Source organism: Delphinapterus leucas, chromosome 15, assembly GCF_059928025.1.
Source record: "Delphinapterus leucas isolate spDelLeu-1000000601 "Yukka" chromosome 15, BTC_Dleu_Yukka2, whole genome shotgun sequence".
Taxonomy (NCBI): Eukaryota; Metazoa; Chordata; class Mammalia; order Artiodactyla; family Monodontidae; genus Delphinapterus; species Delphinapterus leucas.
The window spans coordinates 52,555,786-52,570,524 of NC_143143.1; the positions used below are offsets into that span (position 1 = coordinate 52,555,786).

Here is a 14,739-nt window from a genome sequence, read left to right on the forward strand (position 1 = left end):
TATGTCATAATTCTAATAAAAATAGCATTCATGGAGGTTTCCTTCAGAGCCATGGGTAAAACACTCCATCGTGGGTCTCTGTCAAGATATCTGAAAACTTTTTCTTGGCTTCTGGCTTTGAACAACGTTTTAGAGTAACAACAAGGCTTCATTGTGCCCTGAAATTTCTGTAAGGCAACATTCATTCAAGTGTTGATCTGCATTTCACCATCCAAGAATAACAACAGTTATTTATATAATTTTATCCATGTTTCTGTTTTTTCCTATCCATTTCCCCCTTTCACCCCACCCCTGCTGAAACACTGTAGCTTGTTTGGGATGGGGGTGGGGTGCTATGCAGAGAATATACACATACAGATATTATTCTTTTTCTTCCCCCCTGGTTTTGCTATAGGATAGACAGACTGGACCTTTTTCTTATTAACAATATTATTTAGAAGTTTGGCATTTAATATCACTTAATATCATTTCTAAGTAATGGAATAGCTCTCCATAGTAAGGGTATGTTTATTGATCAGAAGGTTAGCTTAATTAAAGTTAGGATGACCACAGAAGACCAAAGTCTTTGATAAAATGTACAACCCTAAGTGGGTTGATTAAAAAAAAACAAAAAACCCAAGTATTTCAGCTAAAATCCAGACCAAAACTCAGCAAATAGATGGATACCAGTATGACTCTCATGGAGTTGGAATTTTCTGCGATATTTAATGGCCACCTGAGTCAATGAAATTATTAGACTAACTATTCAATCCTTATTGAGAAAACTTTGCCAGTGGTTGAAAAGAGTTACTTGGGATATGAATGTTCATGTCCTTATGTTAATAGATGCCACCCAAGCTACACAACCAGCTATTTTAGCTGAAAGCACACTAAAAGCATTAAACCTAATTTTGTATTGAAGTCTTATGATTCACTCTCTTTTTTTTTTTTTTTTTGGCTGCACAGCGCAGCATGCGGGATCTTAATTTCCCAACCAGGGATTGAACCCATGCCCCCTGCAGTGGAAGCATGGAGTCTTAACCGCGGGCCCGCCAGGGAAGTCCTGAAGTCTTATGATTATCTTAAAAAATTTAAAAATAGTGTGCCTATGTGCTTCTAAGTTTATATAAAAATTGCTATAGCCTTGGCTCCAAGATCCTTTCTGTGTTCAGTGGCAAAGCCAGTGGAAGGGAATAAAAACCTATGACTAAGCGAGAGATACAGTTGTAGTTTTATGCAAAGAAGACATTTGCTAGCATGGTAATTTATAATGTGCAGAACAACAAGTTGAGTCCAGATCATTGTCATCATTCAAAATCAGCCTTTTAGAGAAATGAAGTAGGTAATTGGATTTGTGTCTGTAGGGCAGGTAAGTCACATGGATGGTGCCATTGTGTATCCAGATGGCCATCAATCCAGTTAGTGGTCAGAGGTGCAGGCAGGAAAGACTTTATCCCTAGCTTGGAGAACTGCCAAAATCTAGTCAAGATATCAGGATATTAGACTAAGAGAAAAGACTTCAGGTATAGAGTAAGCCAGTAGCAGAGTCTTACAGGTGAATTAGAAAAATACTGTTCTAAGCTGGGTTAACAAAATTAGACATAGGAGAAGGCAGCAACTCAATGGGGTGTGTCTCAGTTTGGGTTCCTTTAGGAGCAGAGTGAGAGGCACTGTTTTAAGTACAAGTAGTTCTTTTGGAAGATGAAAGGAGTAGGGAAGAGGTGCAAGGGAGGGGAGGTAGTGAACAATGGGCATGTTTTCAAGACAGCTACAGCTATGGGCAACTAAAATTTAAACCTGCTGGGAAACTCTGGGAGATCTTGTAGAATACTTCTCAGAGTTAGTCTGCCTATGTGTGAAGAAGCTGGGGTATTTATATACCAACACCCTTGACAAGTTGAGTGCTCTGCGTAGATGGTGACTCAGGCTCCAAGAGCAAGAAAAAGTCATATGTATTAGTCAGGTTCTCCAGAGAAACAGAACCAATAGGATATCCATATCTATATATTAGTATCTATATCTATAGAAAGATTTAGTATGAGGGATTGGCTCACACAATTATGGAGGCTAAGAAATCCCACAATCTACTATCTACACGCTGGAGGCCCAGGAAAGCCAGAGTAGTTCAAGTCCAAATCTGAAGCCTTAGAACTAGGGGAGCCAATGGTATAAGTCCCAGTCTGAGTGTGAAGACCCAAGAACTGGGGGCCCATAGTGTAAGTCCTGGTCAAGCCAGAAGGTTTGACAACCAATAGCTCCAATGTGCAAGAGCAGGAGATGATGGACGTCCCAGCTCAAACTGAGAGAATGAATTTGTCCTCCCTCCACCTTTTTGTTCTATTTGGGGCCTCAACAGATTGTAAGATGCCCACCCACATCTTTCCTCAGTCTACTGATTTAAATGCTAATCTCACAGACACACCCAGAAATAATGTTCCACCCAGTTACCTAGGCATCCCTTAACCCAGTCAAGCTGACAAAACTAACCATCACATCACAGGCAAAGTAAGGAAGGTCTTGATAATTGGAAAACTCATGTCTTGGTCAGGATTTTCTGGAAGATTGGGGAGTCTGAGTCAGCAGGCAGAGAGCCTCAGAGAAAGCACCTAAATGGCAGAGGGAAAAGCAAGAGCTGACAACTCATTTGCTGGGAAACACTTCCCAATTCTCCCTATGCCCACCACCACCACCACCACGCTAATAGTAGGACAGGGAAAAGAGTCTACAGTGACAACAGACAGAAGTTGTTAACACATGTTACTGCAGTTCCAGTCTCCTCTAGAATTTTCCACAAGGACTTTGAAAGATTTCTGAAGTCAAATGCAATTGCCAGAATGCAATTGAGAGCTGAGTGAAGAAAATGTAATTAGGAGTCAAGAGACCCAGTTTGGAACTGAAATGCTGCCTTAGCTAGTTTTATACTTGGGGGCATCTCATTCTGCAGCTCTGGTTTTATTTTCTACATAAAATAGGAATTATAGAGTATCAATTTTATTTTCCAAAAGCATTTAAAATTGTGGCTATATGAATGCCCTTTGTAAATTGTGATGCACCAAGCAAGTGTTCATCTTTATGCTTAGTATGCATTGCTGGCTGAAAATAGCATCAAATTTATTGTTTATATTCATAAAGTGGCTTAAAAATGTAGAGATATTTAAACTTGGCCAAACATTTCTCCTTTAAACTGATTTATTTATGTAAAAAACCTAAGATGTAAAATAAACTGTAAGTGACCAATTAAGTCCACTCGATTGTCACATTTAGCCTGGAATCATCCACCAAAACATGGAAAATGTAAATGTAATCAATCTGTAGATGGTTGAAGAGTGAACAGCCCATTGATTTGAAAAGGGAACCTGTTTTTTTTTTTCATTGAATGAGTCATTGTAAGGATATCTTTAACTTTGGGAATTATCTCATTTTGTGCAATTCTTTATTTCAGAATGAAAAATTTTGAAACCAATGATTTAGCATTTTCTCCCAAGGAAAATTTTGGGGACAACAGTGGACTTGCTGCATATGTGGCTAAAGCAATAGACCCATCTATCAGCTGGGAGGATATTAAATGGCTGAGAAGACTGACATCCCTGCCCATTGTTGCAAAAGGCATTTTGAGAGGTTTGTTTATTTCTCTACTTGAGTTCACCATGATTTTATGATTCTTTATGGATATGATCATAATACTTTTTCAGGGAAAATAATCAGGAAAAATGAGTATGGAAATAGAGACATCTTATCTCTCAATTCTCCATTTTGGTGTTAGTGAGTAAATATTTCCTCCTTCTTAGGTAGTATTATGAAGGAGAACAGGATTCTCATGAATTAAGAAGTTACCTTTTCTAAAGAATTGGGATGTCATTGCCTTATTTCGGAACTGTCATCAAATCACAGAGCTTGGCAAAATCTAGCTAGAAGGTCTTGAGTTCATTGCTTTGGTTGAAAGCTGCCAACAGCTGCTCTCAGACAACAAGAAGCCCCAAGGATGATATTATGACAGCCAGACCTTTTTAAAGAACCTTTTCTATTTTTCTCCTGTTCCCTCCCAGTACCAATGACTAGAACTGACTTTCTGAGTGTGGTAAATCCCACATCACCTCCCTTTAAAGAAAGGCTGACAAGAACATTAAAATCCTCAAATATCAAGCCGTAGGTATTAAGGAACTTGACCACTTCCCCAGTATCCACATGTATGCAAATCCCACAGAGAGGTACCAATGACTATAATAATCTGGAGTGTAAATGTGTTCACCCACAAAAATGTTTTCTTGCCTTTGAAAACATTTCTTAAGTACTGTTATATGAATAACTGCCCCAAACATATTATTTTAAATGGAAATGTTTAAGTAAGTGTCTCTGGGATGAGAGATTCTATTAACTTATCTCAGGGTTAACAACGACATAGAATCAAAACTTTTTCATAGGCTTTACTTGAATATGTATGAATCCCATAGCCCCTATTTATAAAACTCTAGGCATGTCCTCAACTTTATTTAATATTCTGTACACAAAAATAAGCTAATACAAGTAAAAGAATGGACCTAATGAAGCTTTTAAGTAGTGGAGATATGTTTAAATCCAGATCTGTCTTAATCTGTGATTTTAAAACAAAATTGTCACATTATTTCCTGTTGACCATTGTCTTAGTTCAAAATTTCTGTGGATTATACTTCATTGAGCATACCCTGATATTACAGACACCTTTAAACAACAGTTTCACTGACCTTGCTTGCATCCATATTGTAGTCCATGATTGTTAGTGCTACTTCCTGTAGCTATATACAACTGTAGATACTAAAGTATTAACCTGAAGATCTGCCCCATTCTTCATTCATCCATTCAATTATTCACTCACTCATTCATTTCATAAACATTTATCATGCTTACTGTGTGCTAAAATAAAATAATTTGAGGTCCTTGGCCTAAAGGACACCCCATTCTTGTGAGAGACAGACATAAAAGCAAGAATTTGGGTGCAATAAGATGTTAACAGGTGCTGAGATTGAAATCTATGCAGCATAAGGGTGAGGGTGAAAATAGGGTTTAGACAATTATAAAAGTAAGTTACGGAAGGTTTCATTATAAAATGAAAGCTGATCCTTGAGTTTTGCCATGATATCAGGTCAAAAGACTCTTTTTCAGACTTCAATCATGACAAAACACAGCAGTCACAAGTTAACAATGTTTAAACATATAAGCCATATTAGAGAATGTAGACTTTAAGATTGTTGAGGACCACTAAGAATACTGATCAGGGAAGCCGCCTCATCAGATTAGCATCTTAGAAAAATCATGCTTTATGTAATGGACCTTCTCAATGGAGGCGGCAAAACTGTGCTCAAGGAGGCTGTTTAGGAAACTGCTGTTGCCCAGACAAGAGATGATTGTGGCTGACCTACAGTAATGGCAGTGAGGAATCTGAGAGAGTGTAGTTATTTTACAAAATTAGTTCTGTTTCAAGTATTTAATTCACTCTCATCACAGAAGCTGGCTTAAAAACACCAAGGTCATTTAATTTTTTTAACCAACTTTTCAATTTTGGATTCCCAGTATATGTAATTTTCTACAACTTTGTCCTCTAGGATATGACATAAACCTATTGAATTAGACTTTACTATCATGTGTTATGTTAAAAAAATACTTTGGGGCTTCCCTGGTGGCGCAGTGGTTGGGAGTCCGCCTGCCGATGCAGGGGACACGGGTTCGTGCCCCAGTCCGGGAAGATCCCACGTGCCGCAGAGCGGCTGGGCCTGTGAGCCATGGCCGCTGAGCCTGTGCATCTGGAGCCTGTGCTCCGCAATGGGAGAGGCCACAACAGTGAGAGGCCCGCGTACCGCAAAATATATATATATATATATAAATAAAAAATAAATACTTTGGCTTCTAGAACTTCATTCTGTGGTCATTTTTACCAAGGACCACCACCACCACCATCACCTCTCTTTTTTCTTCTTATCCATATGTATTATTTACTTGCTTGTCATATTTTCATTATGTTTTGCACCCAGTACACAGTCCAAATGTTTGTTAAGTAAAATCCTCAGTGAAAACTACATGAATGTCTGTAATTAGAGAGAGCACAAAAGCAAGAGAAGGAGAGATAGGGCATTTGGCATTTGAAAGGAAATAACTTATCTATACATGTACAGTTTACATTGTCTAGTTTCTCTGTAACTATTCATTTCATTTATTTAACAAACAAGGATCATCACTATGACAACAGCTACATCAGGTGGTACACATGCTCAATCTGGGTGGAGGGGAGACAGGTGTGGCAAGGCCAGTTGTGGGAAATCCAGGTGTCAATATTTCACAGATCTTCATCCAGAAGTCACATGGACTGACTGAGAGTCATCTATCCTCTTTCATTTCCATTTTCCCAGAAAGACACAGATTATGTTTGTAGGAACATGAAATCATGGGCAACTGAGAAGATCTCAGTGAAACATCCCCCCTTACCACCATTTTAAGAATTGCATTCTAATGAATGCAAATTGGACTGCAAGATGTAATCTCTTGCTGTGGTTAAACTCTGCCTTTGGAAAACTAACACAGACTCCAAACATGTACTTGGAGCAGGATTAGGTCTTTGCCAGAACTCACGCTAAAAAATGGCATTTGAGCAGACGTATGCTTTTTAGAGTTGTGTTTTTTTTTAATTAAAAAAATTTTAAACTAGGCTGTCTCACTTCTGTAGTGGCTTTTGGTCTCTCAGAAACTTCTCTAACTCATTATTTTCCTATCTACAGTTTTTAAAGACATTTTCAAAGAATATTCAGTGTTCCTGGATTGTGTTCAAAGCTGCTTCCATGGAGCTAGGATTTAGTTACTAAACTTCTGTTGAGATAGCACAGAGTCCTGGGTTAGAAACTCCAAGGGCTTGAGGGTAAATCTTGAGTACTTACATTTCACTTTGGTATTTTAGATTAAGTATGGAAATAATGTGTTAATAAGATAGCAAATAGTGCTGTTCACTATTGACTATTGTGTTTGTCGATCAATTAGTGTATTAACTGGCAAATCAACAAATGTGGAATGGCATACCAGTAAACTCTAGGGATTAATGAAAATATCAAAGATTCATCAACATTTTGCTAAAACCATTTTGACTCTCTCATTAAGGAAACATTTTTTCTCTCTGGGTTAAAATAAAATGTAAAACTATGGACAAGATTTCATAAGCAAGTAGTGAAAGGGGCTCGTATCTGGTCCTAAATGATTACTTTCTTTTTTCTCTAGATACTCATGATCCTATCTTCTGAGTAAATCACTCTGTCATTTCTCCCTACATTCCCAGCACTGCCTGGAAGGACACAGAAAACCACTTGAAATGATAGAAAACAACAAACTATGACTTAAGTAGCACTTACTTCAAAATGAAAGGCTCATAATAACCATAATCCTTGCTAGGATGAAAATTTATTGTTATAAACAAAACTCAAACAAACTTGCCAAAAGTATCCAGCAAATGAATCTTCTTCTACCTACTCATCTTCTTAGTTAACACTCCCTGCACCATCAGATGAAAACAATAATAATAATAGTGCATATTCATCTGAGTGCTCAACATGTGTCAGGCACTTTCGAAGTATTCATTCAACTCCTTTAATCCACAAACCAATCTTATGTGCATCTTTATACCCATTTTGTAATTTAGTACACTGATGCACAAGAAAAAGTTAAATAACTTGCCACTTGTGTGGCAAGCAAGTAGCAGATACAGGATTCAAATATAAGTGGTCTTATTACAAAGCCTAAAGTGTAATCTCTTTCTCATACTGTGTAGGATCAGTTTATTGACAGTATTCAATATCTCAAAACACAGGTTATAGCTACATGGTGGCAGGTATCTTCATATACATAGGAGGATTTCGTACATCTTCAATCACGGGGTTCATATATAGTTCATATATTTTGATTTTTGATTTTATGTATTGTATCACATACACAACTAGATAACCAGGGCAATTCCAAATACATTTTACATTGTTCATTAAGGTTACTTATGGTTATATCTAGACTTTTAGAAAAATACCACACTACATCCCTTTATCAGAGTAGTAAACTCACGCAAACATTAAAGCTGAGCTAGCCAATATGGCAGCCACTAGCCAAATGTGGCCATTCAAGTTAATTAAAATTAAATAAAGGTAAAATTCCAGTTTCTCACTTACACTGCCACACTCCCATTACTCTATGGCTACATGTGCTATTTTATGGAACCATACAGATCTGGAACATTTCTATCATCACAGCAAAGTTCTATTGGACTGCACTGTATTAAGGCTGTGTCTTTAGAGAACCATTTTCCAAACATGTTTTAAATGACGGTATATTGGGCTTTTGGTTCAAAACACTCTTACCAAAACTAAGACCCCACTGAAATTAAAGTATAGAAGTCCAAAAATACATAACACTTATGACAACAAAGCAAAGGAAAATAAGAGGCACAAACAGCAGAGAAACCTCAAGAAATTTATGAAACAAACAAAATGTAAGAAGTCATGTTGACAGGAGGAAAATGAAAATAAAACTGCCTCTACAGGTAGTCTTTATGGGAACTCTGACAGCAGGAGCAAGTCATATAATGGGATGCCTCAGGGGGCTCTGGGTGTCTAGTGTGACAGAGATGGGGGATGAAAAGTGGAAACTGAAAAGCAAGGGGATTAATTGGAGTTCTGTTTGTGAAGCTCACGTACCAGCCAATAATCCTGTCCCCCTAGTGCAATAATAGGCAACTTGGCATAGTAGCTTGCTCCTTTTTAATGAACTAAATGGGTGCTGGGACAACCTATGGGTGGATGACCTTCACAACATGCCGTGATACTGTCCTTATTCTGACACTGAAGTTCACAGTCCAGTAGCCCCTCAGTTGACTTTCCTTGTCTTGTCCCACATGGAGTTCCAAGAATTTCTTCTCCAGGCAAAGACTTGGCAGGAATAAAATTGATTTGCAAAACAGCTCCAGAAGACTATATTAGCTCCCTAGTCTTTCTTCTTTGTATATAAGTGAAAAATTTAGCATCACAAGGCATTTCAGAATGCCTTGAGTTAATATACAATATTTGTTTTTCTCTTTCTGACTTACGTCACTCAGTATGACAGTCTCTAGGTCCATCCATGTCTCTACAAATGATCCAATTTTGTTCCTTTTTATGGCTGAGTAATATTCCATTGTATATATGTACCACATCTTCTTTATCTACTTGTCTGTCAATGGGCATTTAGGTTGCTTCCATGACCTGGCTATTGTAAATAGTGCTGCAATGAGAATTGAGATGCATGTGGCCTTTTGAATTATGGTTTTCTCTAGGTATATGCTCAGTAGTGGGATTGCTGGGTCACATGGTAATTCTATTTTTAGTTTTTTAAGGAACCTCCATACTGTTCTCCATAGTGGCTGTATCAATTTACATTCCCACCAACAGTGCAAGAGGGTTCCCTTTTCTCCACACCATTTCCAGCATTTGTTGTTTGTAGATTTTCTGATGATGCCCATTCTAACTGGTGTGAGGTGATACCACATTGTAGTTTTGATTTGCATTTCTCTAATAATTAGTGATGTTGAGCACTTTTTAATGTGCTTCTTGGCCATCTGTAGGTCTTCTTTGGAGAAATGTTTATTTAGGTCTTCTGCCCATTTTTGGATTGGGTTGTTTATGTTTTTTTAATATTGAGCTGCATGAAATGTTTGTATATTTTGGAGATTAATCTTTGTCCGTTAATTTGTTTGCAAATATTTTCTCCCAATCTGAGGGTTGTCTTTTCGTCTTGTTTATAGTTTCCTTTGCTGTGCAAAAACTTTTAGGTACCATTAGGTTCCATTTATTTTTTCTCTGTTTTTATTTCCATTACTTTAGGAGGTGGGTCAAAAAATATCTTGCTGTGATTTATGTCAAAGAGTGTTTTTCCTATGTTTTTCTCTAAGAGTTTTATAGCATCTGGCCTTATATTTAAGTCTTTAATCAATTTTGAGTTTATTTTTGTGTATGGTGTTAGGGAATGTCCTAAGTTCATTCTTTTACATGTAGCTGTCCACTTTTCCCAGCACCACTTATTAAAAAGACTGTCTTTTCTCCATTGTATATCCTTGCCTCCTTTGTCATAGATTAGTTGACCATAGGTGTGTGGGTTTATCTCTGGGCTTTCCATCCTGTTCCACTGATCTATCTTTCAGTTTTTGTGCCAGTACCATATTGTCTTGATGACTGTAGCTTTGTAATTTAGTTTGGACTCAGGGAGTCTGATTCCTCCACCTCTGTTTTTTCCCCTCAGAAAATATTGCTTTGACTATTGTTTTGACTATTCGGGGTCTTTTGTGTCTCCATACAAATTTTAAGAGTTTTTGTTCTAGTTCTGTAAAAAATGTCATTGGTAATTTGAAAGGGATTTCACTGAATCTGTAGATTACTTTGGGTAGTATAGTCATTTTCACAATATTGATTCTTCCAATCCAAGAACATGGTATATCTCCCGATCTGTTTTTTGTTTGTTTTGTTTTGTTTTGTTGTTTGTTTGTTTTTTTTAACATCTTTATTGGAGTATCATTGCTTTACAATGGTGTGTTAGTTTCTGCTTTATAACAAACTGAATCAGCTATACATAAACATATATCCCCATATCTCCTACTTCTTGCATCTCCCTCCCACCCTCCCTCTCCCACCTCTCTAAGGGGACACAAAGCACCAAGCTGATGTCCCTGTGCTATGCAGCTGCTTCCCACTAGCTATTTATTTTAAATTTGATAGTGTGTATATGTCCATGCCACTCTCTCACTTAGTCCCAGCTTACCCTTCCCCCTCCCCGTGTCCTCAAGTCCATTCTCTACATCTGAGTCTTTATTCTTGTCCTGCCCCTAGGTACATCAGGAACAATTTTTTTTTAGATTCCATATATATGTGTTAGCATATGGTATTTGTTTTTCTCTTTCTGACTTACTTCATTCAGTATGACAGAATCTAGGTCCATCCACCTCACTACAAATAACTCATTTTCATTTCCTTTTATGGCCGAGTAATATTGCATTGTATATATGTGCCATATCTTCTTTATCAATTCATCTGTCGATGGACACTGAGGTTGCTTCCATGTCCCGGCTATTGTAAACAGTGCTTCAGTGAACACTGGGATACATGACTCTTTTTGACTTATGGTTTTCTCGGGGTATATGCCCAGTAGTGGGATGCTGGGTTGTATGGTAGTTCTATTTTTAGTTTTTTAAGGAACCTCCATATTCTTCTCCTTAGTGGATGTACCAATTTACATTCCCATCAACAGTGCAAGAGGGTTTCCTTTTCTCCACACCTCTCCAGCATTTATTGTTTGTAGATTTTTTGATGATGGCCATTCTGACCAGTGTGAGATGATACCTCATTGTAGTTTTGACTTGCATTTCTCTAATGATTAGTGATGTTGAGCATCCTTTCATGTGCTTGTTGGCAAACTGTATATCTTCTTTGGAGAAATGTCTATTTAGGTCTTCTGCCCATTTTTGTATTATGTTGTTTGTTTTTTTGATATTGAGCTGCATGAACTGTTTGTATATTTTGGAGATTAATCCTTTGTCAGTCAATTCTTTTGCAAATATTTTCTCCCATTCTGAGTTTTGTCTTTTCATCATGTTTATGGTTTCCTTTGCTGTGCAAAAGCTTTTAAGTTTCATTAGGTCCTATTTGGGTTCTTTTTGTTTTTACTTCCATAACCTAAGAGGTGGGTCAAAAAGGAACTTGCTGTGATGTAAGTCATAGAGTGTTCTGCCTATGTTTTCCTCTAAGAGTTTTATAGTGTCTGGTTTTACATTTAGGTCTCTAATGCATTTTGAGTTTATTTTTGTGTTCCGTGTTATGGAGTGTTCTAATTTCATTCTTTTACATGTAGCTGTCCAGTTGTCCCAGAACAACTTATTGAAGAGGCTGTCTTTTCTCCAGTGTATATTCTTGCCTCCTTTATCAAAGATCAGGTGACCATACGTGTGTGGGTTTACCACTGGGCTTTATATTCTGTTCTACTGATCTATAGTTCTGTTTTTGTGATAATACCATACTGTCTTGATTACTGTAGCTTTGTAGTATAGTCTGAAGTCTGGGAGCCTGATTCCTCCAGCTCCGTTTTTCTTTCTCAAGATTTCTTTGCCTATTTGGGGTCTTTTGGGTTTCCATAAAAATTGTGAATTTTTTTGTTCTAGTTCTGTGAAAAATGCCATTCGTAGTTTGATAGGGATTTCATTGAATCTGTAGATTGCTTTGGGTAGTATAGTATTTTCACAATACTGATTCTTCAAATCCAAGAACATGGTATATCACTCCATCTTTTTGTGTCATCTTTAATTTCTGTCATCAGTGTCTTACAGTTTTCTGCATACAGGTCTTTTGTCTCCTTAGGTAGGTTTCTTCCTAGGTATTTTATTATTTTTGCTGCAATGATGAAATGGATTGTTTCCTTAATTTCTCTTTCTGATCTATTGTTGTTAGTGTATAGGAATGCAAGAGATTTCTGTGCATTAATATTGTATCCTGCAACTTTACCAAATTCATTGATTAGCTCTAGTAGCTTGCTGGTGACATCTTTAGGATAATCTATGCATAGCATCATGTCATCTGCAAACAGTGACAGTTTTACTTTTTCTTTTCTGATTTGGATTACTTTTATTTCTTTTTCTTTTCTCATTGCTGTGACTAGGACTTCCAGAACTATGTTGAATAATGGTGGTGAGAATGGACAACCTTGTCTTCTTTCTGATCTTAGAGGAAATGCTTTTAGTTTTTCACCATTGAGAATGATGTTTGCTGTGGGTTTGCCATATATGGCCTTTATTATGTTGAGGTAGGTTCCTTCTATGCACACTTTCTGGAGAGTTTTTATCATAAATTGGTGTTGAATTTTGTCAGAAGCTTTTCTGCATCTATTGAGATGATCATATGGTTTTTATTCTTCAATTTGTTAATATGGTGTATCACATTGTTTTATTTGCATATATTGAAGAATCCTTGCACCCCTGTGATAAATCCCACTTGATCATGATGTATGATCCTTTTAATGTATTGTTGGATTCTGTTTGCTATTATTTTGTTGAGGATTTTTGCATCTATATTCATCAGTGATATTACTCTGTAATTTTATTTTCTTGTATTATCTTTGTCTGGTTTTTGTGTCAGGGTGATGGTGGCCTCGTAGAATGAATTTGGAAGGGGTCCTCCCCCCATAATTTTTTGGAAGAGTTTGAGAAGGATGGGTGTTAGCTCTTCTCTAAATTTTGAAAAAATTCACCTGTGAAGCCATCTGGTCCTTGACTTTTGTTTGTTGGAAGATTTTTAATCACAGTTTCAATTTCATTACTTGTGATTCATCTGTTCATATTTTCTATTTCTTCATGGTTCAATCTTGGAAGGTTATATTTTTCTAAGAATTTTTCCATTTCTTCCAGGTTGTCCATTTTATTGGCATAGAGTTGCTTGCAGTAGTCGCTTAGGATGCTTTGTCAGTTGTAACTTATTTTTCTAATTTATTGATTTGAGTGCTCTCCCTCTTTTTCTTGCTGACTCTTGTTAAAGGTTTATCAATTTTGTTTATCTTCTCAAAGAACCAGCTTTTAGTTTTATTGATCTTTGCTATTATTTTCTTTGTTTCTATTTCAATTTTTTCTGCTCTGATCTTTGTGATTTCTTTCCTTGTACTAACTTTGGGTTTTGCTTGTTCTTCTTTCTCTAGTTCCTTTAGCTGTAAAGTTTGTTTGTTTATTTGAGATATTTCTTGTTTCTTGAGGTAGGAATGTATTGCTATAAACTTCCCTCTTGGAACTGCTTTTGCTGCATCCCATAGGTTTGAATCATCTTGTTTTCATTGTCATTTGTCTCTAGGTACATTTTTATCTCCTCTTTGATTTCTTCAGTGATCCATTGGTTATTTAGTAATGTATTGTTTAACCTCCATGTGTTTGTGTGTTTTACGTTTTTTCACCTGTAATTTATTTCTAATCTCATAACATTGTTGCCGGAAGAGATGCTTGATATGATTTCAATTTTCTTAAATTTACCAAGCCTTGATTTGTGACCAAGATGTGATCTATCCTGGAGAATGTTCCACGTGCATTTGAGAAGAAAGTGTATTCTGCAATTTTCAGATGGTATGTCCTATAAATATCAATTAAATCTATCTGGTCTACTGTGTCATGTAAAGCTGTGTTTCCTTATTAATTTTCTGTCTGGAAGATCTCTCCATTGGTGTAAGTGAGGTGCTAACATCCCCCACTATTATTGTGTTATTGCTGATTTCCTCTTTTATATTTGTTAGCAGTCGCCATATGTAGTGTGGTGCTCCTATGTTGGGTGCATATATATTTATAATTGTTATATGTTCTTCTTGGATTGATCCCTTGATCATTATGGAGTGCCCTTCCTTGTGTTTTGTATCATTCTTTATTTTAAGGTCTATTTTATATGATATGAGTATTGATACTCCAGCTTTCTTTTGATTTGCATTTACATGGAATATCTTTTTCCATCCTCTCACCTTCAGTCTGTATGTGTCCCTAGGTCTGAACTGGGTCTCTTGTAGACAGCATATATATGTGTCTTAATTTTGTATCCATTCAGCAAGCCTGTGTCTTTTGGTTGGAGCATTTAATCCATTCACTTTTAAGTAATTATCAATATGTATGTCCCTATTACCATTTTCTTAATTGTTTTGGGATTGTTTTGGTAGGTCCCTTTCTTCTCTTGTGTTTCCCACTTAGAGAAGTTCCTTTAGCCTTTGTTGTAGAGCTGG

The 14,739-nt window shown here is 36.8% G+C and overlaps 1 protein-coding gene across 1 annotated transcript in view; it reads left to right on the top strand.

Moving 5' to 3' along the window:
- The window catches only part of HAO1 (hydroxyacid oxidase 1), a 65,589-nt gene that overhangs the window by 30,882 nt on the left and 19,968 nt on the right, over positions 1–14,739 (top strand). The window contains exon 4 of the mRNA XM_022556498.2: positions 3,422–3,597. Within this exon, the coding sequence (XP_022412206.1) occupies positions 3,422–3,597 (176 nt within the window). The remainder of the gene's footprint in view (positions 1–3,421; positions 3,598–14,739) is intronic.